Source organism: Paracoccidioides brasiliensis (genome assembly GCF_000150735.1).
Source record: "Paracoccidioides brasiliensis Pb18 unplaced genomic scaffold supercont2.12, whole genome shotgun sequence".
Taxonomy (NCBI): domain Eukaryota; kingdom Fungi; phylum Ascomycota; class Eurotiomycetes; order Onygenales; family Ajellomycetaceae; genus Paracoccidioides; species Paracoccidioides brasiliensis.
Window position 1 is genome coordinate 563219 of NW_011371369.1, and position 27464 is coordinate 590682.

Consider the following 27464-nt stretch of genomic DNA (forward strand, 5'->3'; position numbering starts at 1 on the left):
GTGTGTTGTGTGTGTGTTGTGTGTGTGTGTGCGCGGATGAGAAAGATGTGTTGAGATGATTTTGAAGAACAAGATGTCACATACTGGCTATCCCCAATCAGGCTAGATCCAGCGCTGGAGTGTTGGTGAGCTGGCCAATCAGCGTTCAGCCTCCCCAGATGGGCACGGAAATATCACGTGACATTCGACTTCAATCGTTCTGGCAGGAAGAAGTTTGTTGTAAATCACTGCGATAAAGATACAGTTAAATGTGTAACTCTTAACGTCTAGCAACAGTCTCTTGATCTTTGAGTAGACGGACCAAATGGATTCCCAAGATCCTAGCCAAGTTTTTACCCCCGCTGATCGAATCCGCCAGTTGAATGAGATTGACAAAGTTAGTGTTTTTCATCTCAAAGCTACAGATGTTTTCATGCACATGGACAGAGAAGACCTAACGCAGTTCACAGGACGTAACAAAGCTCCTCAATGCTGCAGGCGTTGCGATAAGCTCGCTGAGCAATTCTTCCTCCGCCACTGCAGGACAACCGTCGAGTGAACTCCCCCCCGTTGACGGGACGCTGGAATCACATCAAGCAGCTTTCAAAGCCGCGAGCTCCCAATACTTCGCCCTGCTCTCGTCCATTGATGTACGATTACGTCGCCAAGTATATGCTCTGGAAGAGGCGTCAATCATCAGACCTGATTCAGCTGAGATGGCAGGCGGTGGCGGTGGGGGAACTACCTTTACAGTTTCTACTTCGGGAGGAATTAACCCGCTTGACACTAGCTGGCTGAATAGTCGAAAGGATACGGTTGGGAAGGATAAGGAGGCAGAGCTATGGGCGGAAGCCAGCAGGTTTGCGACACAGCTGGAGAAGGGCAAGGGGGGATACAGGAATGAATCTGGAGGGGGGGATGGGGATGGTTCTTCGGAGGAAATGGAAACCATGGATGTGGATTGAGTGGTTGATCCCGGCCATACACTTGGGGCATGCCGAACAGTTTCGCCCGCAATGCCATGACAATGCAGCTGAGACCTGTCGATAAAGGGGCATTTCTATTGATAAAACGGATACTGTAGAGCGGCATTATGTGGTTGAGGGAGGACCCGCGCTGAGTGTATAAGCATCTCACCGGCCATTTGCCCCCTTGTCCAATCGATTGCGATGAGCTCCACAACTAAAGATCACCTTTCAAAGGGAGTCATCTCCAGTCAAACCAGTTACGGTCGATAATCTCAGACCGCCCTTTGCATTCCGCCGGAATGTTATTTGTTACGTGGTCGTCATTTTAGGGATTGGAAATACCGCACGGCAGACTTGTCACGTGCCCGCCCCCCCCTCCTCCCCCGGCTTAGGTGCACGGATGGGATCTAGGGAAAGGCTGAATTTTATTCCAAAGCCAGAAACCATATCATATCTTTCAATGGTGCCTATTCGACCATGTGGATGATGATTGTGAGACAAAGTCATTCTATCCGGCCGGAATCTTGATATACTTATTTGAGTTCAGTTATTACTACGCTCTGTTTGTCAAAGGATTTGGGTCATACCCGATGGGCATGTTTTCTACTCTACAGACTTGAGGAACCATTTTTGAATTCTTACAACTTCCCTAGTGTCCCATTTTCTTGAAATTTAAAACATTAAGACGTGCTTAAAAGCAACGGAGAACAAATGCGTTCGTCAATTAGAACTTGTCATAATGTCTTGTCATTTGTTGATTGGGAAATAAATAGAAGGGCTGAAAACGAAAGAAGAAAAAAATCCAATGGGACGTGAAAGGGGGAACGGAGGGGCAAAAAGAGGATAAATTCGCTTTATCACCAACAAAACAGTGATTGGGTTGATGTTTCTATTAAACAGAAAAAGAAATGCAACGGGCGATAATGCTACCACTTCATCGAATTAATGACCTCCCGATGATTGGCCTGGTCTCTATTTGTCTCTGACAAGGGTTGGATGCCTTTAGGGAAATTAGCAGCGAGAAAAATTATCGATGGATGTAGAGGATGACGGAAGATTCATGCAAAGATGAACACGAAGGGAATTGCCGCAGCACTCACTTCTCAGATCAGAAACAATGTCCTTCGCTTTCCCAAAGTAGACTTCCTCTGTAAATAATTTATCAGAATAAAATCCTCGACACGGAATTATGAAACCCCCAATCAACTATGGGAATAACCTACGTAGCAGATTCCGCATCTTCAACTCCATATCCTCAACCAACCGTCCAACATTCGCGACATGGCTCGCGTCCCCGTCAACTGCCATGTCGGCCTCAATCTGTCTCGTTATGTTGCCGCTCAGGTCCATCTCTCCAAGCGCCTCGGAGCCGGTTGATAGGTGTAAGATGACGGTGCTGGTTAGTTTGTAGTGACACGTCCGCGCCCGGTCTGTGGCTTCGAAAACGTGGATGCTGTCCCAGGCACCAGAGTTTTTGGAGCCGGGTGTGATTACTAGATGGGATTTTTGTTAGCCTTCTATCTCGAGATTGGGGTTAAAGTGCAGATGAGTGGGTATGTAGGAGCCCGGATTCCCGGATTGATCCCCCTCCCTGACATCTAGGCTAAGAAATGGAATTGGCCAGAATCCAAGTGTCGATATCTCCCATAGTCCCAGAGCGCTTCTTTAAAAAAGGGATATATATATATCCGTACCTTTCTTCAACAGAACAACCCCAGCAAACCCATCATCCAAATCCCAGAAATACACACTTCCAACCCCGCCTTCATAATACAGCTCCCGATATACATCAAACGCCTCGTTGGCAGCTATCTCCAACTTCCGCACCCGCTCACTGGGCACAGTCCCATCTTCAATCGGCGGGTCGAACTCGTTACTCCACGGGCTACGGTAGCTGTCTCCGTCCCGGTTATAGTCGCAGAGCAGATAGTCGCGCTTGGTTTGGGCGCAACGACGGATTTCGAGAGGTTGGTCGACGGAGGCGAGGAGATCTTCCGTCAGGTCGGGGACGAGGGTGGTTATGTATTGCAGGTTCTGTCTGGTGTCGCGCGGTGAGAGGCGGCGGAGGAGGTCGCTGCGTGATAGATGGGGTCAGAGGTTAGTTTTGTGCAGCTTGGGTGGGTTTGTGCAGTGGTAGATGTCTAGGTGGGGTTGTGAGGATTGCGGGGAACTGTAGCTACGGGGGTTGGGAATAGGATGGATGATAAGTTCAGGAAGAAGGTATACTTGTGGGATTAGAGGTTCAATGCTTACAGGGCGCTGTCAAATTGTGTATCTGCCATGATTGTAGACGAAGACAGAGTAGGGCTAGTGACAGATACGAAGGGGAGAGAGTTCTCTGTTTATATAATTATCCCGACAGTTGGTGGTTCGGGTGTAACTTGACTCCCAAGTTAAACGTAGTGCGTGGGGCAAGGGAAAAAAGGACGTGGCGACAGTGTGGATTGTTCCAAGCAAAAGCGTGTCTATTCTCCCTAACTTAAATGCAACTGTTATGGGTATCTACATGCAATATACTCATTTTACGCCACTATCAAAATAGTATCGAAAATCAAAACTCTCGCTGGATAAAACCTATTGGATATTCCGGGGTTGATGGTGATGTAGTTGCATATCCATCTCTCACCCGAGGGAATTGAACTCAACCAGACCTCGACCAAGACAAGGCCGATTAAATCCTAAATGTCAAAATCATCACTATCATCACTAAGTATATACTTTTTCTTTCTTATTTCCCGTGCTGGACTTAGCCGGTCCGACTTCCGCTTTCCAACAAACTGCCTAAAGAGGGTATCCACATCAGGGATCTCGGGATCATCCCCTGCGCTACCTTGAGAGTTGAAAAACGTGTTATGCGGTGGACGCTGCTGGGAATATGGAGAGCCAAAGAGCGGAGAAAAGGGCTGGGATTGATCGACAAACTCTTCCTGCTGTTGTTCCAAGTCGGGTGGATCGGGATGTGTTCCACCAGCACTTGAGTTAGCGCCCTGTCCTCTTCTTTCAGAGGGAGTGGAAGAGGGTGTTGTTCGAAGTCGCGCAGGCAATAAGTCGGCGGGGTGTAGATGATCTCGAAAGCGGCCTTCGCAGTCTACTGTTAAAGAATTCATAATTCGAAACGCTTTAACAAGTCGACGTGTGACGTTCCCGTGCTTCACGAATTTCGTGGGGCGGTAGGACCTTTGCAAGTCTGGGAATACATCAATACGCGGTCGACGGATAAACTGGGGAGTCGTGCCTCCAATGTTGCGATATCTATGTTCAAGTTCCCTCTGCTCTTCGGAGGAGAGAAGAACCTCATTCAAGGAGGGTACATCAATCGTCTCAACGACTTTGGGTGGAAGGGTACGGGAGGCTCGGTCATTTCCCCCAATTTTACCGTTAAGACGAGACGCCTTGGTGAAGCCAGACAAAACACCATCAGGCATGTGGAATTTTTTGGGTGGTCTTTTCGGAACGCGTGGACGCTTTGATGGTTCGGGTAAATCAGTCGTGGAATTTTCCACTGGGATATCTATTCGTTTTTCCACCACTGAAGGTTGTATATCGCGGGGAAGTATTCGTGGCGACTTGTCGTAGTGGAACATAAAACGAGTTCCGCTAGCAATCATCTGCTGCATCTTTTGGTAATTATCCTTCGCTTTGATGTAAGAATCTTCTTCTTTGCCTTTCATAAGAAGAAGGACAATATTTCCTCTTCTTTTCCTCCCAGTTCGGCCCATCCTTTGTAACATCCTAATAGGCGAGGCAGACGAATCGTAGCACACTATCAAATCAATTTCACCGATATCAAGACCTTCTTCGCCAATCGAAGTAGCAACAATGGTGTTATATGTTCCTTTTTTAAACTTCTCGATGATATCGAGCTGAGTCTTCTGGTCCATCCCCTCCGATCCCTTAGCGGCAGCTTGCCCAACAAAAACATGCGGACGTATCATTGGCTCGTGCCTTTTCAGCACTCTAACGATCTCCTCTGCACTGTCACGAAAATGCGCAAACACCATTATGCGGGTGTCTGAAGGATTTTCACCTGTAGCACCAGCAGCCCCATCTCCTGCATCCATGAAGTGGTTTAATACTACCTGCTTGAGGTACTCCAACTTTGGATGTCCAATGAAGTCTGCGTTGTTTGTCCACGCTCGCATTCTGGCCATCAGAATCTTGAAATTATCACAGTCTGCGACTTGGCGGCGGTATTTAGCACCACCTGCTTCGCTCGAGGAGCTCTGGAATGAAATGAGGTTGCGATAGAACGGCCCTATACCATGATATTTCAGAAGATCTATTGCATGAGCTAGACTGGCGAGCACCGTGAATATAGCATTTATCATGAACTTGACTCCAGCGTTGGCACTTCTACCTGATGGGGATCTCATCCACTCTTGTCTTGCAACCGTAAGGCCGTACGGCGTAAGAGCCATGGGGTCCCTCCCCCAGTAAGCTTGCTGAGTTCGAAGTTTATCCAAGACGGGCTGCAAGGCCTTGGAAAAAAGGTCCATACACATAGCCATTTCATCAGAATTCTGAAAAGTCTCTATTTCCACACATCGTGCATGAACATACTCGCGAATGTCAAGTGACTCTTCCGTCCGTATTTCAACTTTAGCAATGTTAAGGCCATCAATGACCTCTTGTACAGATTCTACCGTTGACCCAGGAGTTGCTGTTAGCGCAAGTACGCGGAAGCTGTTATTGAACCGTTGGATAAATTTCACCACTTCCACATACGCATAGCTTCCAGTGGCACGATGAGCCTCGTCAACTACCAGCAGAACAATCCGTTTTGGATCAGCATGTCCGCTTTTGAGATCATTGATGAGGGTCTGAGGTGTCATAAAGAAAACCCTTTTGCTCTGCCATTCCTCGACCCGGATTGCTGGTGCTGTACCACCAGTAAGCATAACAGTTTGAGACCGGGGTATTCCCGCAATACCGAAACATGCAGCAACCTGCTGAGATACCAATGGTTTTGTTGGAGCGACAAAAACTATTTGGGCATTTTTGGTCCATCGAAACCAATTCAGCATAACAGTAGCAGCAATAAAAGTTTTCCCGAGCCCAGTGGGGAGGGCCACGAGTAGATTGTGAAACAGAGCTCGTTGGGTAATATTAAACTGGTATTCTCTTCTCTTGCCCAAGTTTGACGGATATATCCAAGACCTTATGGTAGTCAAATCTAATTGGTGATGTGTTGGAAGTTCGTTGTGGTTCGCCAGGGGTAAGCTACGGGACCCAGTTCGTGATAATTCCAAAGGTCTGTTGGTCTGAGCTGGGGAACCAAACAATGTCATCTGCCGTAAATTCTTTTGTTGAGAACTCCCTTGTTGCTGGAATGAAGATTCAGCGGAGGAGGGTTGATGATGTGATGAGCCCACTCTAGGCCTCTCCTTTGGAGAGTTAGGTGAAGAACCAATAGAAGAGTCAAAAGCGTCATCAGGGACATCTGCCAGATCAAAAGGGAGACCTTGAGCTCCAAAGTTAGAAGGAGCTGTGGTTGGGGGATTTCCAGCATTGGGGTTAAGCGGAAGTTCCACAACTCCTGAATTTTCGCCGTTAAATGATTCCAGAGATGCTGCAATGGCTGCTTTCAGATCATCTTCTACATCATCATCCATCCCCCCAATACTCGACTGATTTTCATAGACAACAGGTGGCGGGGCGGGCATTGCAGCACGCACCTCCTGATCGGGCTTTTTCCATCGAGGGCCACGAAGTGCCGATGGGCTGGAGCGAGGTTGGGTAAGTTGAGTTACAAATGTCGCCTCCTGAGGCCTTGGGTGTTTCGGTTGATATATTTTGTACTTTGGAGCAGCTGCTTTGGCAATTGCTTTGTCCTTGTATCTGACCTCCGGTTCTCTGCGACGCGATGGCAAGGACTGCAGGTCAGAATCTGACTGACGGGCACTCTCCTCGTCCTCGGAGGAATGCACGTCCCGTTCGTGCCCCAACTGGGCATCACTTATTATGCGTCTCCGTTTGGGAGGTCGAGGGCTCTCGGAGCTGGCGGGCGTGGGATCAGCGTATGGGGCTCTGTCGTCGGCAACAGCGAGCAGGGCATCGTCACCGATGTCACTGAACCCGCTGCCAAGGGAGGTGGACATTGTTGTTTTGGTTGGCAAGGAGAAAGAAAACGCAAGCCTCAGCAGCCAGCCATATAAATCATCCTTATTGCACCCCTAGCAGCGAGGCTCCGAGCATCTACTCCGTAACCAACGTTCTCCTCCGCAGTTGAACGGTTCCATGTCGAGTTGTTGTGAAGAGCAGCGGTTGTTGTCTTCCAGGTGTTTTAGTTCGTTCTTCGAGGCTTGATGCCGGCGCGTCGTCCATGGCTGTTGCTGATGTAACCACGGGTCCGCCGGGCCGTGGCACTCAATGTTCTGAGCTCAACGTCACAGGTCGTCATGGATTGATTATTGTTAATCAGCACGTTCAAAGATCCGAATAAACTAAACTATTCCATGTTCCCATTCCTCGGTTACGTTCCAACCGGGGACAGTCCGCTGGTTGGCTCACGCTCGTGCTACGGGGCAAAGGAACGCTGATGAATCATGTTAAACCGGGTTGGATGATAGGAATTCCAGCGACCCGTGGACAGCGGCTCTCATCCTGAGTTTGGTTCCCGGTGCTGAAATCCTCAAATTTTACTCAGATGCATCGCAGCGGGAGCCCAACCACACCCGTTGAATTTTGCTTCATGGCCTCTAATTGATACGTGTACGTCCTGGTACTTATCTACCGCGGCAGGATGGAGTCCTTGAGTCAGGTTAGCTGGTTCTCGTTGCTCGTTGGGATCCTTTTTTCAGGCAGAGAAGCCAACGGCACCAACCGTCAGGGTTAGTTTGAGACAGCTTTTGGCTCTCGAACAGTACGCATGGATCCACTCTACCAAACCCTGTGGCAAAACCATCCGAAAATATGGTGACCAACCGCAGCTGGTTGTGGAGTCGAATCCGAAAAGCAAGGAAAAGTGCATGACAAAAATTACAACCTACGCAGACCAGGAATCATCACACTTAATCGCGTACAGGAGTGGGCAGAACCCCCAGTTTCCAAATGCTTCTGCTAGAGAGAGAGCTATGGAAAACACCCAAAAAATATAAAATAAAATAAAAAAGGGGGCAAAATCTGGTGTTATCGCAGTGGCCCCTGACAAGCTCGACCGGTGTCACTAATTATTCACTGTGAACACACGAGGGGCGTTGCTAAAATAGATGGCCGGCATATGACCCCTCCGCTCGGTTTACACAACCAATGATTTATGTACGCCACCGAAGAACCCCCATTGGCCCTTCAAGAGAGCACGACGAGCAGGTTTAAGGGGTTTGGGCATGGAGGAATGGTTCCAGTAGTTTACCCCAGAGAAGCCCCGATCGTGCGGTGCGACCCCCAAAGCGCCTGGCATAAAGTTACGCGCTGTCTCTCAGATCCCTCTCCTATTCCCTCATATAAAACAGGTCCTTTCGTTTGGTTTCAAAACGTGGATTTTCTTTCTTCTACCCCCCAAAAAAGAAAACAGTCACTCGTTTCCTATAAATCCTTTTTCTCGTCTTCCTGCCTATTCCCATCCGTTTCAATACAACGAGCATAACTATTTTAATTCTTTACTACTATCTTTTCAAGCCTTCTTTCACCCCGAATACCGCCAATATGAAGTTTTTTACGCTTATGGCCCTTGCTGGCCTCTTTGCCTCTGCCGCCGCTCTGCCTCAGGAAGCCCCTGTTACTTCTACAACTTCTCTCTCTCCAAATGTTATGTGCGCTAGCGCCTGTATGGCAACCTGACGATTGCGCTTGATACATCTCTTGCATATCTCGAGATCTTGCTGACTTTCCGAACAGGCCCCACGGGTAATATCTGCTGTCAGGCGATGTGCCTTGGTGTTCCCTGCCCCAACCAAATTATGGCAAACATGACCAACAACTGCGCAATGAGCTGCATACAAGGCAGCGGATCCCCAGATGATATCAGAAGCTACGCGATGTGCCAGAGCAGTTGCATCAACAACTTCTTCTTGGGCTCCAGCACTACCCCAACTCCATCCAGCACTGGAGGCGCTTCCACTACTAGTAAGGCAGCTCTTTATTATCCCTTTAACTCAAGTGATCCGGGATACCCTCCATTGCTATCCCAGTCTTGTTACAGGAACAATTTTACAGATAGATGCTAACGATGGGTGTTGACGAAGCGTCAGCTGCCAACGGTACCTCGACCGGCAACTTTTCAACAACCCCATCCGCTGGTGCTGGTATAATTGACGTCCAACTCGGATCCTTTGCCGCTGGCATTATCGGTCTCCTGATGGCTGTTGTTGTTCTCTAAACGCGACACTTTAACCTGAACCTACAACCAGTGCCTCCAACCCTACAATCGCCGTGTTGTAAAAAAAAAAGAAAAAACCCCGCTGGCCTTAAACTGCCTGGTAGCTTGGCGGTTGGCTTAATGGTGTATGAGTGGAAACTCCCACACTTGCGAAAAGTGAGGGAATGCACTACACAATCTCTTGTCTGTTTATTAATTTACCAGTTTGGAAATTTAATTACTCAGTCTTGTGTGTTCAGGCGGGATGATAATTTTGATTCGGCTTGCTTCTTTCGTTTTTGTTTTATTTAGTTATTTATTTTATTTTATTTATTTATTTATTTATTTATTTATTTTTTGGCTTTGTTGGCGGAAGTTAACCCTGTCTGATAAATGTCATGACTGTTTCGCGTGACAGTTTTGAAATTTGATATCCCTTATTCTGTTATTTCTGCTCCAAATGGTTATGCAAAATCTTCCTCGACACTGAACGATGCTTTTCATTTCTTTTATAAAATGGCATAGAGTGCTTTAAAACAGTTAAATGCTAACTTGCACCCGTAGATTATTAAGATGAATACTTTAAATCAAACTTGGAGAAGCTATCGGAGGTACAATCCCTCAATGCTTCTCCTGCTGGTGTCAGAAATTCGAATGTCTACAGGATTTCGTGACAAGCGCCCAATTGACGATGATGGGCGTCTGGGGTTGACATCATATCCCGCTCCCGTTTCAACTTCAAGAGTTAACAAGACGTCTATGATGATTATCATTCCTATTATTCTTCATTTTTACTTGACGATATGCAGTCAGAAATTATTATCGCCAGCCTTGTCTGCCAAAATACCTGCTCACGTAAATAATATATCATATCCATGAAAAGAGAGCCCATTCTGGACTCTCATTTTCAAGGTTGCTTTGTCAATCAATATCGACCATACCAATACGATTGGTTCGTCCTAGGAGCAGATAGTTATAATGGCATTTTAATCATTTAATATGAGAACCGCACCCTACGCTGCTCTATGTCCAGGCCGGTAGCGGAATCACTCTGCTAAAATAGTCTGTCATTGTCTACACCCGGTAACCTGCCTCAAGCACGATTTAAATAACTAATTGAATCCCAAAAAGTTATGAACGAATACAGCGACAAAATACCAACAATCCCATACCCTCAATCCCATTCTCTCCACACGCCTTGACGGTTCCACAAAATCAATAAACCAGATAATGTGCTCCTCATCCAAGCACAAACATGTGAGTGCCACCACCACGACCATGGCCACAACCACAACCACCGCAACAGAGACCGCCGATCCCGCAACTCTCATTAGCCGCATGACCGCCTACATGGCCCAATGCATGCGCAACCACGACCCGTCCCACAATCCACGCCACGTCCACCGCGTCGTGCACCTGGCACACCAGCTCCTCGCCTCCGAGCGTGCCAGGAACCCATCGTCTACAATTTCCATGGATGACACTGCCATAACGCTGGCGGCCCTCCTCCATGACGTTGAGGATAGGAAGTATCTTCCCTCTCCGTCTCACTCGGGCAGCGGCAGTAGCAGCGGCAGCAGCAGCAATGATGTCGTCTACCATGCCCTGCTATCCAATGGCGCTAATCCGGTTTTAGCAGCCAGAGTAAAAAAAATCATCTCGCACGTGTCCTTCTCTGCTGAAGTGAAGGATCCAGATCTAATCCGCCGCCTCATTGATAAAGAAGGGTATCCGGAGCTAGCTATCGTGCAAGACGCGGACAGGCTAGATGCTCTTGGTGCGGTGGGGATTGCGAGATGTTTTACCTATTTGGGGGCTAAGGGGGGTGGAAGGGCTGGTGGCGGGGAAGGGGAAGGGGGGAGCTGCTGGGAGTTGGATCATGCGATTGAGCATTTTGGAGAAAAGTTGGAGAAACTGGAGGGGATGATGAAGACGAAGTCTGGCCGGGAGATGGCCAGGGTGAGGACGGAAAGGTTGAAGGTGTTTAGGGAATGGTGGGAGGAGGAGAATGGAGAGAGGTGAGGTATGGGTTGAGATGGCTATTGTGTTAACTGCGATGTTCTTCTGTCGGTTGAAGGGGGATTGTGGGTTTGAGGAACTCCCCGTTCTCCATTTCCCATGCATGCATGTGTCATCCTTCATGAGAGGGGGGTCGCATCTCACCTGGGCATTGGTTATGATGTCTCCGTAAAACTATTAAACATTGAACTTCCAATTCTAGCAAGAAGATACCCCCATCCATCCTCTCGTATGCGAGAAGTCCGTCGGATATCTATTACATGATTCGAACCCCCTTCGAAATATCCAGATCCATCATGAATCACCCTCGCAGAACTGTCGAGGTGCCATTTGCAGATAATAGTCATGGCCGATGTCTATCAATGTTCTACCAATATCTCTCAATGATGAGTTTACCGCTAGGGAAATGGATAAAAGGACAACATGAAAGCCCAGATTCGCTGGTGGTCACCCACCCAATTACCAACAGGCCAGCGAGCGGCTTGATTGAGTACGGCTGGGCGGATGGGAAGTGCTATATTATACTCTTTATGTTCATATGTGACAGACGGGGTTCACAAGGGGGAATATCAATAGCTTGTCTGCTTTATCATGTAGATCGTGTCGTGTCGTGTTGTGATGTTTGCGTTTCCCTTGCGAGAGTGACGGTTGGTAGGGACGGTTGCAGGTAGGACACTGGCTTTCCCGGATGACTGACTTCATGGAGGTGCAGATGACAGTTTTTTATATATATCTTCCCTCTTCTTATCCAGGAAAGTAAGGATGGTTATGGCTAATATGTGTTGGGTTGATTTGGATTGTCTAAGTTCCAAAGCATGTATGTGAGTGCCCTATTAAAACATTTGAAATGAAGTAGAGATGAGAAACAAAATAAAAATATCGGCGATTGACAAATGGAAAATGAAGATGCCAGCAATTCAATGCATAAAACTCAATAGCGGTAATCAAACAATAATAAACCCACTTCAGTCAGTTCCTCATGGATATATCTGATCATAAACAAATTAAGCAAACGGAGAGCACGAATCCAATAGATGAAAGCATAGACCCTATGATAGATCATAGAGTATAGAACATAGAACCTATGATAGATCATAGAGTATAGAACATAGAACATGTACATACAATCCGCCATGTACCAAAATCCCATCTCCCATATCATAAGCCCAAATACACCAACCATCTGAAAATTCAAAGAATCTGTCAGAGTTATGTGCAATCCCAAATACCAAAAACCACCACAGGAAAATAACTCAGGAATGCAAAAAAGGCGGATAGGAAATGAATAGTGAGAGTAAAAACCTATATTGCATCAAGCCCACCTCGCAATGTCAAGCAACAATGCATATATCAGAGGCCCACATCATGGATGTCTCCCAGACTGCAGGGGACAGTTTCTTGAGAAACGCCGTACTGTAGGTACCAGCATAAGAGAAAAATAAGGAAGAACAAAAGAACAAAAGAGCATGATCTGCCCAACACCACAATCAAAAATCTAACCTGCCCACATGCCAACGGAGAGAATATTTAAAAGAAAAGAAACAGCGCATCGGATAGAAAGGGGATATATGTATATATATGTATATATGCGCAATATAAGAGAAACCAAAGACAAATCTCGCAAGGGTAGCCCAATAAACAAACCGAAGAAGAAAACCCTTTGTAAAATTGGGAAACCACAAAATCAAAAAAAAAAAGAAAATATTAATAAATAAATAAATAATCATACCCGATCCCTCGCAAAATCCAACACATCACAATCATCCTCAAAGAACCCACCTTCCTCAGCCCTCCCACCACCAGCATCATCACCACCGGCGGTCCCCGACGAACCCATCCCCCCCCTCCTCTTCCTCCTCGCCGTAATAACAACATGCTCAACATCTCCCCCCTCATTCCCAAGACTGATCATACTCTCTATCTCCCCTCCGCCATCAGCACCACCGGCACTGCCATCCCGACCACCCCCCTCATCATCCCCTCCATCATGCATAGAAGCGCGCAGGTTAAGTTTTATGCCCGGTATCGTGTTCCCGAAGACCCACGGCTCCGCCTGTGGCTCTGACTGTTGGATGCTGGCATGCTCCTCGTGACCGGGCGGATAGACGAAGAGATTCACCCTCCGGTCCGTATGGAAGGGCTGGTACGGTGCGTTGGCTTCTATCTCGGCCTGAGAGAGCGGTTGGGATTTCAGCTTGCCGCTGCCCCGCCGCATGAGGGTCTGGGAGGGTAGGGTCCAGAAGCCGGAGACGTGAGGTTCTGCGGGCACGGACACGGGGGTAGGTACGGGAACTGGGATGGGGATGCTTGGCAGTGCGAGAGTCTGCGCCTGTGCCTGTGCCTGTGCCTGCTCGGGACCACTGTGTACCTGCACGTTGGCCGGCAGTCGGATCTCGGACACTTTACTCCCAATGACGGAGTGGCTCTGTTTATTCTTGCCATCCGCCAGACTCCGTCGGATTCTATACGCCTTGAAAGTCCCGCTCTCAATCACGGCTAATATCGGCTCGTCTTCGCTGCAGTTGTCAAGCCAGGTGACACGCGCCGGTACAGCATCTCTAGAGAAACCGGACAGGTGTAGACGGTTCTCGCCTACGTGCCGCAAGGTGTTAACGGTACCTGTTGCCGCGCCCATTGATTTACTTAGACCCGCGGCCACAACTTTACCACCGCCACGCACACCTGTGGCAGCTGTGAGTCCCAACCCGCCTGCGCCGCCTGAAAAAGCTGCCCCGACACTTGGGGCACGGCCTCGTACAGCAGCCAGAATGGGTTGAGTCGTGCCGCCCACAAGCTTCATGGCTGCAGAGAACGGGTTACTGGGAGCAGCTTCCTCATGATCATCGCCGGTAGAAGGATCCTTATGGTTCGTCTTGGACGGCACAACGCGGCGTGGAGGTGGCCATTGGAATGCAGAGCGTGGAAGGTCATAGACATGAACGGTGCCTTTCTTGGTGATAATTGCCAGATGCTCTCCAGTGGGAGCAGTCCAGATAACATCGACGATTCTTGAGGTGGTCAGTCGGGCATATCGCACGACTTGCCGGACGTGCAGGGCCGGAGGGTTGGAAGTGACTCCGCTTGAAGTGAGGTCATCTGATATAAATGCTCGCGATCTGCAGTGCTTTACCTGCATGAGATCCCAGATATGTTGTATATCGCCCTTTTTGCTGGAGGTTAGCAACATGAGACCACTGGGTGCGAACGAGAGAAAACTACATCCATTTGGCGGTTGGAATGTTGCAATTGGAAGAGGGAAGGATGATCTAACATCCTGGGATTCTTCTAATTTCTTCAAATCAATGATCGACACAAGGTCGGGTTCGCCTGCCAGCCCTGCCTGAGTGTCAGGGGCATGGGTTGGTGGGAGGATGTTGTGTCCCATCTGCGTGTCATACGGGTAAGGACGACGAGAGCTGGTAGCCTGCGTCGAGTGGCCGTCCTTATTCCAGTAGCTATTCCAAGTTTGGACACTCTGATCCCCAATCCACCGAGCGCCTTTGAATAGCTCCTGCGTGACACCTCTTGCTACTTTATTGAGCAGACTTTCTCCTTCTCCCGAGTCAACGCTGCAGGTCACAGAAGGGCGCGAGGGAGGTGTGTGGCTATCCAAACCATAAGTTTTCTTCTGGATCAGATGTGAAGGAATAGTTCCATGAAGAGAAACTCGGTGCGAGGCAGAAGGGGCAACGACAGCTAGCCATCGACCACTAAGAGATACAATTGGGGTTTCGGGGTTTGCAGATGGACCACTGGCATCTGACTGGTAATCGTCCACGTCAGTTGTTGAATTTGATGAGCTCGAATACCGGCGAGTATCCTTCCACTTCATACTAGTCCACGTTTTCCCAAGGCACTGGAAGGCACCTGGAGACGAATTGGGGGCTACACTGTAAATAAAAACCTCACCACTAGTCCCAGAGGCAATGACGAGGAAATTACCGCTGGCATGGATTTTTAGGTTCCCTACAGGCGACGAAGCAGACGCTGGCAAGCCAGGAAAGTAATCGAGATACGGCACCGGCTTCGTTGAATATAACGTCGTAATATGCTCCTGTGTCTTGAGAGAATATATTTGGACTCGAGTTTGCACGTGGGGATGCTCCCCACGCTTTGATTGTGTGGTTGAGACTGCCGGTACTATTTCAACATGATCTGAAGATGTTGACGAGGAAACACCGCCATCCTCAGGTGCGAGTGCAGGGCCGTGTATGGATATTGCCACCAGCGGCCGGCAAGATGCAAAAGGATCAATTTTGGATGCACAGGTCAAAATCTTCGCATCGAGCACTCTTCCAGTCAGACCATCCAGCTTCCCAACTACTTTAATCTTATCACCTTCCATGCCAAGAATTTCCAAACAGCCATCACGACCAACTAATACGACATTGCTGCCAACCTTGTTTGTTTTTGTTGAATGCGGATTTGCAATCGAATCGAAAGCACAGAAAGTGTAACCAGATTCCCCTAATGCCCGCATATTCGGGCTTGGGAAATGTGGTATCTCGATGTCAGGGGCGGCATAGAAGTGCGGTTGGGGCAGATGAGGCAGGGGAATCTGGTTCATTGGATGACTGCTCGAAGAGCACCGCTGATGTTTATCCCCAGATGGGTATCTTGATGGCGCGTAATTCGCATGTCCATTTCCATTTCCATTTCCGCTTCCATGCCTCAGGGGTCGGTATTTCCCCAGGGGTGGTGAGGCTGGTGAGGTGCTGTGGCTGAAACCTCCCTTGTCGCCAGGTGCGGCAAGATGGGGAGGTGATTCGCTAATACTCAGCCCATCAATAAGATCATTGGGGGGACTTTTCCCAAAGGGAATGGACTTGGCCCAAGAATCCGTTCGATGAGCAGTATCATGACCGTCATGGCCACCCAGTGAATTCAAAGCATCCAAGACGGGAGAAACGACATGATTTGGCTGCTGTTGCTCCGCTGGCTGGGATTGGCTGGGGATGTCGTCTGGCTCTGTAGGTGGAGATAAGAACATTCTGCAAAAGAGGGTCGATTAGATATATACGTGTATTATATTATATTCATGCAAGAGCTCTATACGAGTTGCAAAGGGAGAACCCGATGGAGGAAACACCAAAAATAAACAAATAATAATAATAATAATAATAATAATAATAATAATAATAATAATAATAATAATTAAAATTAAAATTAAAATTAAAAAATAAAATTAAAAAAACCAACACAAGGAGACAGGTTGATGTTGAACGTACATATCGTCTGGAAATTCCTTCGTTTCGGCTTTGGCAGCCCCATCCTCTCTCCCGACGGCATTCCCGACCTTTCGTTTAGCTTGACGGCTGAGGGGTGGTTCTGGCTGTGTGCCGAGCTGCTGGGACAGGGGTGACTTGGTCGCTGGGGGTTTGTGCCGGCGGGAGAGTGTAGATGCTGGGGGCATCCAAAAGGCGGTAGGGTTCTAGTGGAGGAAAGGCGGCCACCCCAAGGCCAGAAAATCTGCGGATAGGATCGAGGCAATATAAAGGTGTTGTGAGGAAGTAAGCAACGCGCCTGGTAATTTCTCGAAGAACGAGAAGATATTTGGAGGTGCAGAGCAAGGTATCGTAGGATAACCCGTCAAACGGTTGACCAGCCTGAGACGACGGATGGTAGCAGACGAGCACGGCTGATAATAATGGTAATGGATGGATATGCCAGATATCGCTGGAAATATAGCTTGTATGATAGCTTCAAGATTAGGAGAAGTGAGGTGGCGGTATCTATGCAGGCAGCTATAGGCAGCTATAGGCAGCTATAAGGTACGGAGGAGAAAAATAGGTATGTGTGGTCTGTAGAGCGGGGAGGGGGTGGGGGGGGGGGGGAATAAATAGGCGTAGACAGAAACAGCGGCTCCCGGCTGATAGCTGCTAGCTACCAAGGTACGGAGAAGACGATGGTGGTGGTTCAATAGGGCGAGGGCAAGCTGACGGTCGAAGCCACGGGGGAAGTCCAGTGGTAGAGAACAGCACAGAGGTGTTGCAAAGGTGTTGCAGGGGTGTTGCAGAGGTGTTGCAGAGGTTGATGCAGAGGTGTTGTTGAGGTGTAGTTGTAGTTGTTTGTTGTAGATAGCAGATAGGAGCAAGACAAGAGGGGCAACCAGAGTCTAACCAGCAGTTGGTTTGATGGTTCGTGAGCTAGCTAACTAACTAGTTAACTAGTTAACTAGTTGGTTACTGATGGTACCCACCAACGAACCAACTAGCTAACTCACTCTGATCAATCAATCACTCACTCACTCACTCACTCACTCACTCACTCACTCGCTCACCAACTACTTAATAGTTGCTACCTGAGGATGACACACCCATGGATAGGCTGGGGACGCGGCTCCCGCCATTCCGCGCCAGGTGACGGGATACAGCCCGTGATTGGCTGCCCAACCGGCGTTCCAACCGACCGCGGGCTCCATTGGAACAGCGCTTATGTAAGGAATTCCTTGGCATTGCAGTGCGTTTTAGAGGGGCGATGGTTGGTTCCATGGATCCCAGCCTTACCTCTGGGGGGGAGAGGGAAGAAAGGGTGGGAGAGGAGGCCCACCGATCAGGCACCACATGACTGGACACGTGCTTATGACGTAGGAGCCACAACAGCCGGGGCAGAAGGGGGGGCAGAGGGGGGCAGAAGGGTGTGAAGGGTGTGAAGATGGATGGTGAAAGGGGTAAGGAAGGTTCTACAACGCCTCGGGGAGAGAAAGGAGAAAGGCACATCCCCCCTGACTCCCTGACTGGCGTTGATGTCCTGTAAGTACCTTCCCAGGTCATTTCAGGGTACGGCTTCTCAAGTCCAGGTAAGTTAAAGGGGGCGTTGAGAGGCGTCCTGATAGGTAGAGCCCGGAGGACCCCCTCTCTCTCTCGCCATCTTAGACAGCTCCCTCGTTACGCTGGACACCTTGTTTCATGCGCTCCTTTCTGTCTCGGATGGAGCAGAGAGAGAAACAGGCCATATATATCTGGTTTGTTTAGCCAAAACGTCGGATTTACTGAAATTGGACTACACAGCTCTGGTAACTAACTACTTTACTATCCAAGTCTGTCACGCTGGAGACCTCGAAGAGCGTTTGGTCAATAACTACGTTATTTTGGGAATTGTAATAATAAATATTGGGGCGCAAGGCAGGGAAAGGCAAGCAGAAGACAAACGCGAAATGGGCAGGTTGACTTCAAGGCAATTGGCACCCGTATCCCGTATCCCGTATCCCGTATCCCGTTCTCCACCTTCAATTTGCTCGTTGTTTCTTTCTCTGATACTCCGTTCCATTTGCCACGAGCATCCTCCAGTTATCAGGTACGTACACATTTTTCCACCTGGGATGCTCTGTCCAAGCGGCAAAACTTGATGCCCTTGTTTGACTGTCATATATGATCATGTGACGTGGAGGAATGCTTCGATCACACGAAGGGCATATCCTAGATGTATCGCGGGCGTGATGATACAGTAGAATAACCAGCAGCATCATGAGATAACTGGACTTCGGGTTCCCAGAATCCAGCTGGACTGCTAGCAGCCTGCGCCCTCAGATGAACTGCACTTCCCAACTCCTAACTCGTAACCTCATCCAATCAGGTGGTTTGAGGATGATACCTATTTTCGGAGGAAATCTGTTCAGGATGACACGTTTGTACAGACAGGCCCTGAATGAAAAGGGCCAGGCAACACATACGCATACGCATATCATATTTCTAAGATATATACGGCGATGACAATCAATCGGGTATTCCCTTGAGCAAATGATCCCAACCATCCGGCCCAGTCAGTGATATTTCAACCTGACTCGCGCGTTCCATCTACTGAGTACCCTTCTATCGGTTCTTTGCGCATCACAAAACCCCATTCGCAAGAATAAAAAGAACAAAGACAGAAAAAGAAGGGGAAAAAAAAAAATTGCATCAAAAACTCAAGCGTCACGCTTTCTTCTTAGCAGCCGCCTTCGCCTTCGCAGCTTTTTTCCGATTACTCCGAATCATAACCACGCCAAGGAATGTTCCGACGACTGCGGAACCGAGCAGAGTCAGGATAACGGGGATGCGGATCGCCCAGACTCGCGGCGGGAAGAGGTCGTGGAGTGGATGGCCGTCGTCAACGAAGGGCTATTGGTTCCATTAGTATTTTTTTTTTTTTTATTTCCCCGACTTGTCAACTTCTTTTGTTTTGCCTGTGTGTTTGGGTTTCGCGGTTTGTGGTGAATTCATACCATGAGGAGAGTCCATGCTGTGTAGTATAGGTAAACCGCCGTCGCCACTAAAAGCATGGCTAGCCCGATGAGACGTCCAGACTGGTGTGTAAATACTTGATTAGCGATGTACTCTTTGTAAAGAAGGGGGGGGGGGTTCATGGGAGTATCAACCATCACTGCGACGAGAATATCTAGCTGCCCGTCTGGGATTGGGATTCGAGTGTAATGAATCAGAAGTCGCGCTAATTGGATCTCCCCGTGCGACAAATTCGACCACAAAGTTCGTCTAGAGAGCTTGAGTCGGACAATTTTACAATTCTTCCCCCGTCCTTTCTCGGGGGGTTTATCCCCCTCTCTTGTTTACGAAAGCCACAGCGGGCAATTCTATATCACGTGACGAGACAACGCGCTAGACTTTTTTCGGTTTGACAGACGAATCTTTTAGCCCTGCGAACAAAACAACTTCATCAACAACCCACTCTCCTTTCAGGGACTCGAGTGGACAGCCATATCGAAACATGACTTGAACGCAGCCATGAGAGCATCACATATTACTGAGAAAATGGAAGATCCAATGATGCTACAGTCAGCCGTTCGCCTGCCAACTCCTCCGCCGGGCGTATCCTTCTCCCCCCAGCCCCTTGGTGCTCGAAAACGGTCACCACCCTCTCGCTCCCCCTCACCTGACCGACGACGCTCTCCTCCAAATGGATTTTCTCGAGACGGGCCTCACGGGCCGTATGGCGAGACCGATCGTTCCATGGATCGGGACAGGGAGCAACAGCTCGCGGAACGGCTGCGAAAACGAGACGCTCCAGCGAAAGCCCTTACCGAAGAAGAGAAGCAAGCTGCTGCAAAAGCGGAATATGAGAAGCTGCTGAATATGCGCTCTGGCGGAACGTATATTCCCCCTGCGAAACTCAGAGCACTGCAAGCTCAGATCACGGACAAAACTAGCAAGGAGTATCAGCGGATGGCATGGGAGGCTCTCAAGAAATCCATCAACGGTTTAATCAATAAGGTCAACGTCTCGAATATCAAGCATATCGTCCCCGAGCTCTTTGGCGAAAACCTCGTCCGGGGAAGGGGTCTTTTTTGTCGAAGTATTATGAAGGCGCAGGCGGCCAGTTTGCCCTTCACGCCCATCTACGCTGCCATGGCTGCGATTGTCAACACCAAACTTCCACAGGTCGGTGAGCTCTTGCTAAATCGGCTCATCGTCCAGTTCCGCAAGGCTTTCAAGCGAAATGATAAAGCGGTTTGTATCTCGTCGACTACTTTTATCGCGCACCTGTGCAATCAACAGGTGGCACATGAGATGGTCGCGGCGCAGATCCTCCTTCTTTTGCTTCATAAGCCTACGGATGATAGCGTGGAGATCGCCGTTGGGCTGACAAGGGAGGTCGGGCAGTTCTTGGAGGAAATGGGGGGGCCGATTGCGCTGGCGGTGTTTGACCAGTTCAGGAATATTCTCCACGAGGCAGATATTGATAAACGTGTGCAATATATGATCGAGGTGTTGTTCCAGGTCCGTAAGGATCATTACAAGGATAATCCTGCGATCAAAGAAGAGCTCGATCTTGTCGAGGAGGAGGACCAGATCACACATCGCGTGAGCCTTGATGACGAGATCGATGTCCAGGATGGACTCAATATTTTCAAGTACGATGCTCAGTGGGAGGAACATGAGACGGCGTATAAAAAGCTGAAAGCCGAGATTCTGGGTGAGGTTAGTGATGAGGAAGATGATGACGAGGAGGGGACGGATGACAGCTCCGATGAAGAAGAAGAAGATGAGCAGGACAAGCAGATGGATATCAAGGACCAGAGCAATACGGATCTTGTCAATCTGCGGCGGACGATCTATCTTACTATCATGTCGAGTATTGATTTCGAAGAATGCTGCCACAAGCTCATAAAGATCACCTTGCCGCCAGGACAGGAGTCGGAGCTTCCGTCCATGATTATAGAGTGTTGCTCGCAGGAACGGACTTATTCCAAATTTTACGGCTTGATCGGGGAGCGTTTTGCGAAGCTCAACAGGCTCTGGGCAGACTTGTACGAGGCTGCCTTTGTCAAATACTACGAGACCATCCACCGCTACGAAACGAACCGGCTCCGGAATATTGCAAAGTTCTTCGGACATATGTTCAGCTCGGACGCTATTGGATGGCATGCGTTGTCGATAGTGCATCTTAATGAGGAAGAGACGACATCCAGCAGCCGTATCTTCATCAAGATTCTCTTCCAGGAACTCACAGAGGTCCTTGGAATGACGAAACTACAGGCAACTCTCAACGATGAAATACTCAAGCCCAGCTTTGAGGGATTGTTCCCAACTGATAATCCAAGAAACACCCGTTTCTCAATCAACTACTTCACAAGTATCGGCATGGGTGTTCTCACAGAAGGGATGCGTGAGCATTTGAAAAATATGCCGAAGCCATCCATCCCCGCCTTACCTGCGCGAGCAGCGGAATCCGACTCGGAATCCGTCAGCTCATATTCAAGTTACTCATCATACACCGGCACCTCGAGGTCCCGTTCTTATTCGCGCTCCCGTTCTCCTTCTCGTGGTCGAAGAAGGTCAGGTTCGCGCACTCGCTCTCCCTCGTCTATGCCTAGATCCCCAGGCACCAGCAGGAGCAGGAGCAGAGACAGAAGCTACACCCCATCCCGCTCCCGCTCCCGGTCTCCACCAACCAGACGCCGGGGCAGACAGCCCTCATATTCCCGATCCCCATCTCCTGCATCCCGCAGATCTCGATCCGTCTCATATTCCCCCGTCCGCCGTCGATCGCCGCCCACCCGAAGGGACGAATCGAGAGGCAAAGCACTTGCCGGCAAGCGAAGCAGCAAGCGCTCACCACCCCTCTCAGCCACCCCACCCCGCAGCCGCGGCCAAGCCAATGGCACCGGCCGCAGAGCAAGAAATTACTCAGTCTCGTCATATTCGCGCTCCCCATCTCCCCCGCCCCGCTCAAGTAGGGGACGACGACGACATTCGTCTTCACCTTCACCTTCCCCTTCCCCCTCACGCTCCCGTTCTCGCTCCCGTTCTCGCTTCGGTTCATGCTCCCCGCCGCCGCGAAAACAACAAAAAGACGGCAGAGACCGCTCACGCCATCGATCAATCACGCCCCCTCCACGCACCAGAACACACAGAGGCCGAAGCAAGAATAGACACCCGTCCGTATCCCCGCACCGCTCCCCTTCCCCACCGCCGCGAAAACAACAAAAAGACGGCAGAAACCGCTCACGCCATCGATCAATCACGCCCCCTCCACGCACCAGAACCCACAGAGGCCGAAGCAAGAATAGACACCCGTCCGTATCCCCTCACCGCTCCCCTTCCCCATCTCCACGGTATTTGCGAAGGGATGGCACATCTCGTTCGCGATCGCCTCGTCGCTCTGTTACTCCGCAAAAGCGGGGGCGTGTGCAACGTGGTGGTGGTGGCGGCGGTGGGCGGCGACGTTCATTTTCTCGATCACGGTCTCGGTCTCGATCTCCGTCCCGGTCTCCGATTCGAGCCCCGGTGTCTGGTGGGCGAGCGAGGGCGGCTGATTTCTTGTAGTTGCAGTTGTGGGGTAGGGTAAGGTTTTATTGAAGCGTGGAGACGGTGATGGTGATGTTGGGGAGGGCACAAGATGAAAGGAAAAGGGTCATTGAAATGTTTTGTGTGATGGTTAATAAACTTTCAGCATCTTGAAGAAAGAATTGATGTTTTTTTTTTTTTTTCACTCTTGTCTTTTAGTAATCCATTTTGCTTTCTTTTTTATCTCTTTTCATTGCTTTCGGTTTGGATGGTGCTTGGTTTGGCGCATATATCACCAGATTATATTTTATTGAAGCTCTTCTTATGTTTCTTGTAGCAGTAGGCCCTTGCATGAACCATCCTGCATTTTATAAAATTTGGTACTTAAGTTTATTATTCCCTCTTCTCATCCTCAAAACTATTGAATGTCCATCTAATTTTATCCATGCATGTCACTTCAATTTATTTTAGATTCTGCTCATTTCAAGAATAGATTTGATGCAGATTATTTTTTTCTTTCTTAAAATATCATTGATAACTCTTTTCATTTTAAGAAGTTAATATGTGCATTCTCAATACTCAAACTTACATGTATCTATTCTTTATCAACATGGCTAATGATTGTTACGGCGCTGTCGCTGGTAATATGGGATAGGCTGATCCCAACCACCTTATATTATTCGGCTGCTCGTCTCATTCCCACGTTCTAATCCTCAGTTTAGTATTTTCGTTGCAGCTACCTAGTTAGATAGATGAATTGAGCTTTTGTCTTATTACCATCATGCCTCTAGATTGAGCTATGACAACTATATAAAATTAAAAATTAAACTATTAAAAGTTAAATTAACAATTATAAATTATTAAATATTTAAACTTTAGTTTTAATATAAAAATAAAAAACAAAAATTATATAAATAAGAAATATTTTATTTTATTTAATTGATTTTTATTTTATTTTTATAAAAATAAGTTACTTAATTAAAAAATTAAAGTTAAATTAAAAAACCTTAAATAGTTAAGTATAAAGTTTTATATATAACTAACTAACTAGTTAACTATTAGTTAACTAGTTGAAAGCAATTCTTGCTTAATAATAATAAATATTATAAAGTTTAAATCTTCATCTTTATAGTTAAAGCTTTTTACATTTTGTTTACAACATTGATGCTAAAAATTATAGAAAATTGATCTTGATAATTTGCTTATTTAAAGAATTAATTCATCTGCTTGAGAACTATATTATCTAAAAATTGACAAGTGAAGATTGTGAAAGTGTAACTAAAATTAAACAACATATGAGATCAACTGAAAAAAATAAAATCTGCTTTCACCAGCTTCAAATTGAATAATAATAAATATTAGTCAAAATAGCTCTCATTCAGGGCCATGTCACTTTCAGTATATAGCATGACAAGCATAGCATAGGATGTAACTTGGGTATTTTTCATCTATCAGTCACCTCACACGCCTTCTCGACCTTTGGCTCCTTTCATTCTTCATCTTGACTCGTCATTTGTCACAGATATTCCTCCATCCGATGGTTAAAGGCAACCACCTGGTGCGCTGGTTGCAGGCCATCGAATATTCCAGGGACTGATGTAAGTGTGTCACCATGGTACGTACCACAGGTGAAGCAAAGAAAGTTGGTAAGTAGCTCCGCTGGAGCAGAGCCACATTTCTTAAGTTTCTTTCACAGTTGAATCTCTTGGATCTTTCGCCCAAGTTCACCTGGATGTACAGGTGGCATGTTAAATGATGTGGACATAAACATGGAGGGAAAAGTGGGCGGTTGTATAATTGAGTGGAAGAGGTAGGTATGGCTATAACTGGGAATGGGACACGCGGGGAAGAAGGACGATTTGAAGCTGAAGACATACCTTCGCAGCCAACCTTCTCGCCTCTGGATCTCCCAGCTCTCAATCCAACCCTCGATCCGTTGACGACTAATGGCTCACTTCTCTTCGGGGACCTGGACTCACTGGATTTCGGCACAGAACTAGTCACAACCGTGGGTGACTTTGGATCGGTTGGTGAAGGTGCGGTTACTGATGAACTCGTTTTCACAACGTTCCCATCTCTGTTCCCATTTCCAGATCCAGATCCAGATCCACGTTCATTTGTGCTTCCGCTTTCAGCCATATTCTTGTTCCGATCGACATGAGAAGGAGAGTCCGCACCGCTCCCATTCGCGTTACCATTACTACCACCATTCCCAGTAAAGCTGCAGCTTCGTCCATTATCCCCGATCGAACCGAACACGAATTCTTGATCCCTTGAAATATGTATTGTCAAAAAGCGTGATGGCTCTTCTTGCTTCCTCTTTCGTTCGGAACGTTGCCGTCGCATATCCCCTTGATCGACGACCCCCCCCTTTTCGATCTTCGCGAATATCGCATCTCTCTACAATACCCGCTTTCCGAAGATGATCTTTTAAATATTGCCACGTGGTGTCACTGGCAAGATTCTGTATGAATATGCTGCACGAGGGTGACATTCTAGAATCTTCGCAAGGTATGTTAACGTTGTTGTTGGCATTACAGGTTTGACGGGGTATAATGTGACCATATAGTTCGTAAAGGGGCTGGATACAAGTTGATATGGAATACCTGTGGACTCCGATCGGCGAGGGTTCAAATTGCGGGCCTAGAACCGAGGCTTGCATGGGAAAGTGAATGTCACTGGGGTAAATCACGGGGAACTGGTAACCTAGTACATCCGTAGTAAAGGAAACGAGTGGAGTATGACAAAGCGTATTTGTATTGGTGACAAAGTGCGAATACTCTGGTGATGGAGCATAGGGCGGAGGGGGCGAAAGATTCCTGCTCTTGTTTGTAAGCCCATGCGCTATCAAGTGGGTAGAGAAAGCCTGACAGTTCCTATCAAAACTTACTCAGGGGGCATAGTGCTTGTCGCGGTCGAAACCGGGGGTGCACATCTCTGAGGATTCGAGAATCCCCCAGCAGTGTATGGGACTCTGCCTGTGGATGGACTCCTGGTAGGCCCTGCAATGGGTTTGGTTGGCGCACTTGCGAGTGATAGCGTAACCGTTAAGCAATTGCCATTCCACCCGTTGATTGACAACCTGTCTATAGAGCTGGTCAGAAAAAAAATCGACATTAACGACCATTTCGTTGCTGTTGCTTACGGTAAGTACGCCACGCTTCATCCTCATTCTTAATGATAATCTGTCCTAGTCCGGTGGGGTGTCCGTTGCAATCATCGTAAACTACCGCCTGTCGTATATGTAGTGCAGTTTGACGTACAAGATCTTTCAGTTCCTGCCACCGACACTGGGGCGGGATCTATCAGGGAGCGGGGCCAACAATCAACGCCTTTTCCCGCGGATAATCGGCATGGAGGATGACATGGGGAAAGAGAAAACAAAAGAGCTTACACCTTGGATAAAAACGACATATTCTTCATCAGATGACCGAGAATGCCTCCGGCCATCTCGGTGTCTTGTTGAGATTGGCATGGCTGTTTCTTCGGCGGTTGAGGAGGGATATAGTTAAAGCTACTCAACACAGAGGGGCTAGAATGCTCCTTGAATGGAACTGAGGAAGGATCCGTTCTGATTAGTGCCCTCAGGAATGCTGAGACAAAGGATGCTGTCTAGGTGCCAGAATTTGAGCCGTCCCGTCGCTTGGTGGAATGAGCCTTCGTAAAATGGGTCCGCTTGAAATGGTAGCAAACAGAGAATACGAAGTTCTCCAGGAACTGCAAAGGATAGGCCAGAAGGTGGTCAGAGGAGGATATCGATATGGCTAGACATCTATTCCAGATTCCGACAGTGGTGCACTTCGACTTAGGGATTTCGTGGGAAGGTCAAGGCGGGAGACAAGAGATGTTGGCGAGCAGGGAGATCAAATCGAAACGAGCTTCGCAAGATGGGAGTTCCAGGCCGGAGGAGGGGGTGATTGTAGGTGAAATGGGCGTAACACATAAAAGAACAGTTATATATATAACGGCAGACTGCAGACTTATGGGTAAATGTTGGGTTCAAAACAACCAGAGAGAGAATGAACGGGGTTTTAAAACAAGAACAAATTGGCAACAAAACCACCCAAGAGATCAGCCCAGAGAGAAGAAACTACCCCACGAAACGTATAGGAAAGGTAAGAAAGGGCAGGTGTTCTGTGGATCTCAGGTGGCTAGCCCTCCTCCGCTTCAAGATTAGGATAACTCAACAGCCAGACAAGCAAGGTTATTGGGTGGGAAAGATGGAATGCTGGACAGCAGCCACAGTGCGTCTATCATCGAATTACAACCAGTGGGATGTTATTCAAAAACGAGGCTGCCCATGGGCTTTGGTTCCCTGTTCGTGCATTTGATCGATCGATAGACAGAGAGTCCTCCGGATGGATATTCCAGGTCTAACATCTAGGATCCTCGTTCAACCCGTCACCCCAAACAGTGTATCAGTGTGTATAAATGAGTTAAGGAGGTTAATGAGGAGGGAAGTTGTCAAGTAATTGTTGT

At 48.2% G+C, this 27464-nt stretch overlaps 11 protein-coding genes across 11 annotated transcripts; 5 read left to right on the forward strand and 6 right to left on the reverse strand.

Annotated features, from left to right (window-relative positions):
* Window positions 1-158: 158 nt before the first annotated feature.
* On the forward strand, window positions 159-944 carry PADG_07755 (uncharacterized protein; the record flags this gene model as incomplete). The annotated part of the gene is made up of 3 exons (XM_010764724.1): window positions 159-212; window positions 296-376; window positions 450-944. The coding sequence occupies 3 exons, from the start codon at window positions 159-161 to the stop codon at window positions 942-944; spliced, it is 630 nt and encodes a 209-aa protein (XP_010763026.1).
* A 929-nt stretch (window positions 945-1873) lies between these two features.
* Window positions 1874-3229, reverse strand: PADG_07756 (F-actin-capping protein subunit beta; the record flags this gene model as incomplete). The annotated part of the gene is made up of 5 exons (XM_010764838.1): window positions 1874-1947; window positions 2048-2095; window positions 2171-2440; window positions 2642-3021; window positions 3201-3229. 5 exons carry the CDS (start codon window positions 3227-3229, stop codon window positions 1874-1876), a joined length of 801 nt encoding a protein of 266 aa, XP_010763140.1.
* A 396-nt stretch (window positions 3230-3625) lies between these two features.
* PADG_07757 (uncharacterized protein) lies at window positions 3626-7045 on the reverse strand (the record flags this gene model as incomplete). Its single annotated transcript, XM_010764839.1, has 1 exon — window positions 3626-7045. One exon carries the CDS (start codon window positions 7043-7045, stop codon window positions 3626-3628), a length of 3420 nt encoding a protein of 1139 aa, XP_010763141.1.
* A 1546-nt stretch (window positions 7046-8591) lies between these two features.
* Window positions 8592-9264, forward strand: PADG_07758 (uncharacterized protein; the record flags this gene model as incomplete). Its single annotated transcript, XM_010764725.1, has 3 exons — window positions 8592-8712; window positions 8784-9011; window positions 9131-9264. 3 exons carry the CDS (start codon window positions 8592-8594, stop codon window positions 9262-9264), a joined length of 483 nt encoding a protein of 160 aa, XP_010763027.1.
* A 1257-nt stretch (window positions 9265-10521) lies between these two features.
* On the forward strand, window positions 10522-11265 carry PADG_07759 (uncharacterized protein; the record flags this gene model as incomplete). The annotated part of the gene is made up of 1 exon (XM_010764840.1): window positions 10522-11265. The coding sequence occupies one exon, from the start codon at window positions 10522-10524 to the stop codon at window positions 11263-11265; it is 744 nt and encodes a 247-aa protein (XP_010763142.1).
* A 1720-nt stretch (window positions 11266-12985) lies between these two features.
* On the reverse strand, window positions 12986-16675 carry PADG_07760 (uncharacterized protein; the record flags this gene model as incomplete). Its single annotated transcript, XM_010764726.1, has 2 exons — window positions 12986-16253; window positions 16491-16675. 2 exons carry the CDS (start codon window positions 16673-16675, stop codon window positions 12986-12988), a joined length of 3453 nt encoding a protein of 1150 aa, XP_010763028.1.
* An 874-nt stretch (window positions 16676-17549) lies between these two features.
* On the reverse strand, window positions 17550-18035 carry PADG_12350 (uncharacterized protein; the record flags this gene model as incomplete). Its single annotated transcript, XM_010764890.1, has 2 exons — window positions 17550-17829; window positions 17980-18035. The coding sequence occupies 2 exons, from the start codon at window positions 18033-18035 to the stop codon at window positions 17550-17552; spliced, it is 336 nt and encodes a 111-aa protein (XP_010763192.1).
* A 1140-nt stretch (window positions 18036-19175) lies between these two features.
* Window positions 19176-19522, reverse strand: PADG_07761 (uncharacterized protein; the record flags this gene model as incomplete). The annotated part of the gene is made up of 2 exons (XM_010764841.1): window positions 19176-19361; window positions 19466-19522. The coding sequence occupies 2 exons, from the start codon at window positions 19520-19522 to the stop codon at window positions 19176-19178; spliced, it is 243 nt and encodes an 80-aa protein (XP_010763143.1).
* Window positions 19523-20009: 487 nt separating this feature from the next.
* On the forward strand, window positions 20010-23024 carry PADG_07762 (pre-mRNA-splicing factor cwc22; the record flags this gene model as incomplete). Its single annotated transcript, XM_010764727.1, has 1 exon — window positions 20010-23024. One exon carries the CDS (start codon window positions 20010-20012, stop codon window positions 23022-23024), a length of 3015 nt encoding a protein of 1004 aa, XP_010763029.1.
* Window positions 23025-24675: 1651 nt separating this feature from the next.
* PADG_07763 (uncharacterized protein) lies at window positions 24676-26460 on the reverse strand (the record flags this gene model as incomplete). The annotated part of the gene is made up of 6 exons (XM_010764728.1): window positions 24676-24713; window positions 24863-25257; window positions 25319-25804; window positions 25876-26071; window positions 26131-26287; window positions 26380-26460. The coding sequence occupies 6 exons, from the start codon at window positions 26458-26460 to the stop codon at window positions 24676-24678; spliced, it is 1353 nt and encodes a 450-aa protein (XP_010763030.1).
* A 285-nt stretch (window positions 26461-26745) lies between these two features.
* Window positions 26746-26975, forward strand: PADG_12351 (uncharacterized protein; the record flags this gene model as incomplete). Its single annotated transcript, XM_010764891.1, has 2 exons — window positions 26746-26904; window positions 26964-26975. The coding sequence occupies 2 exons, from the start codon at window positions 26746-26748 to the stop codon at window positions 26973-26975; spliced, it is 171 nt and encodes a 56-aa protein (XP_010763193.1).
* Window positions 26976-27464: the final 489 nt, after the last annotated feature.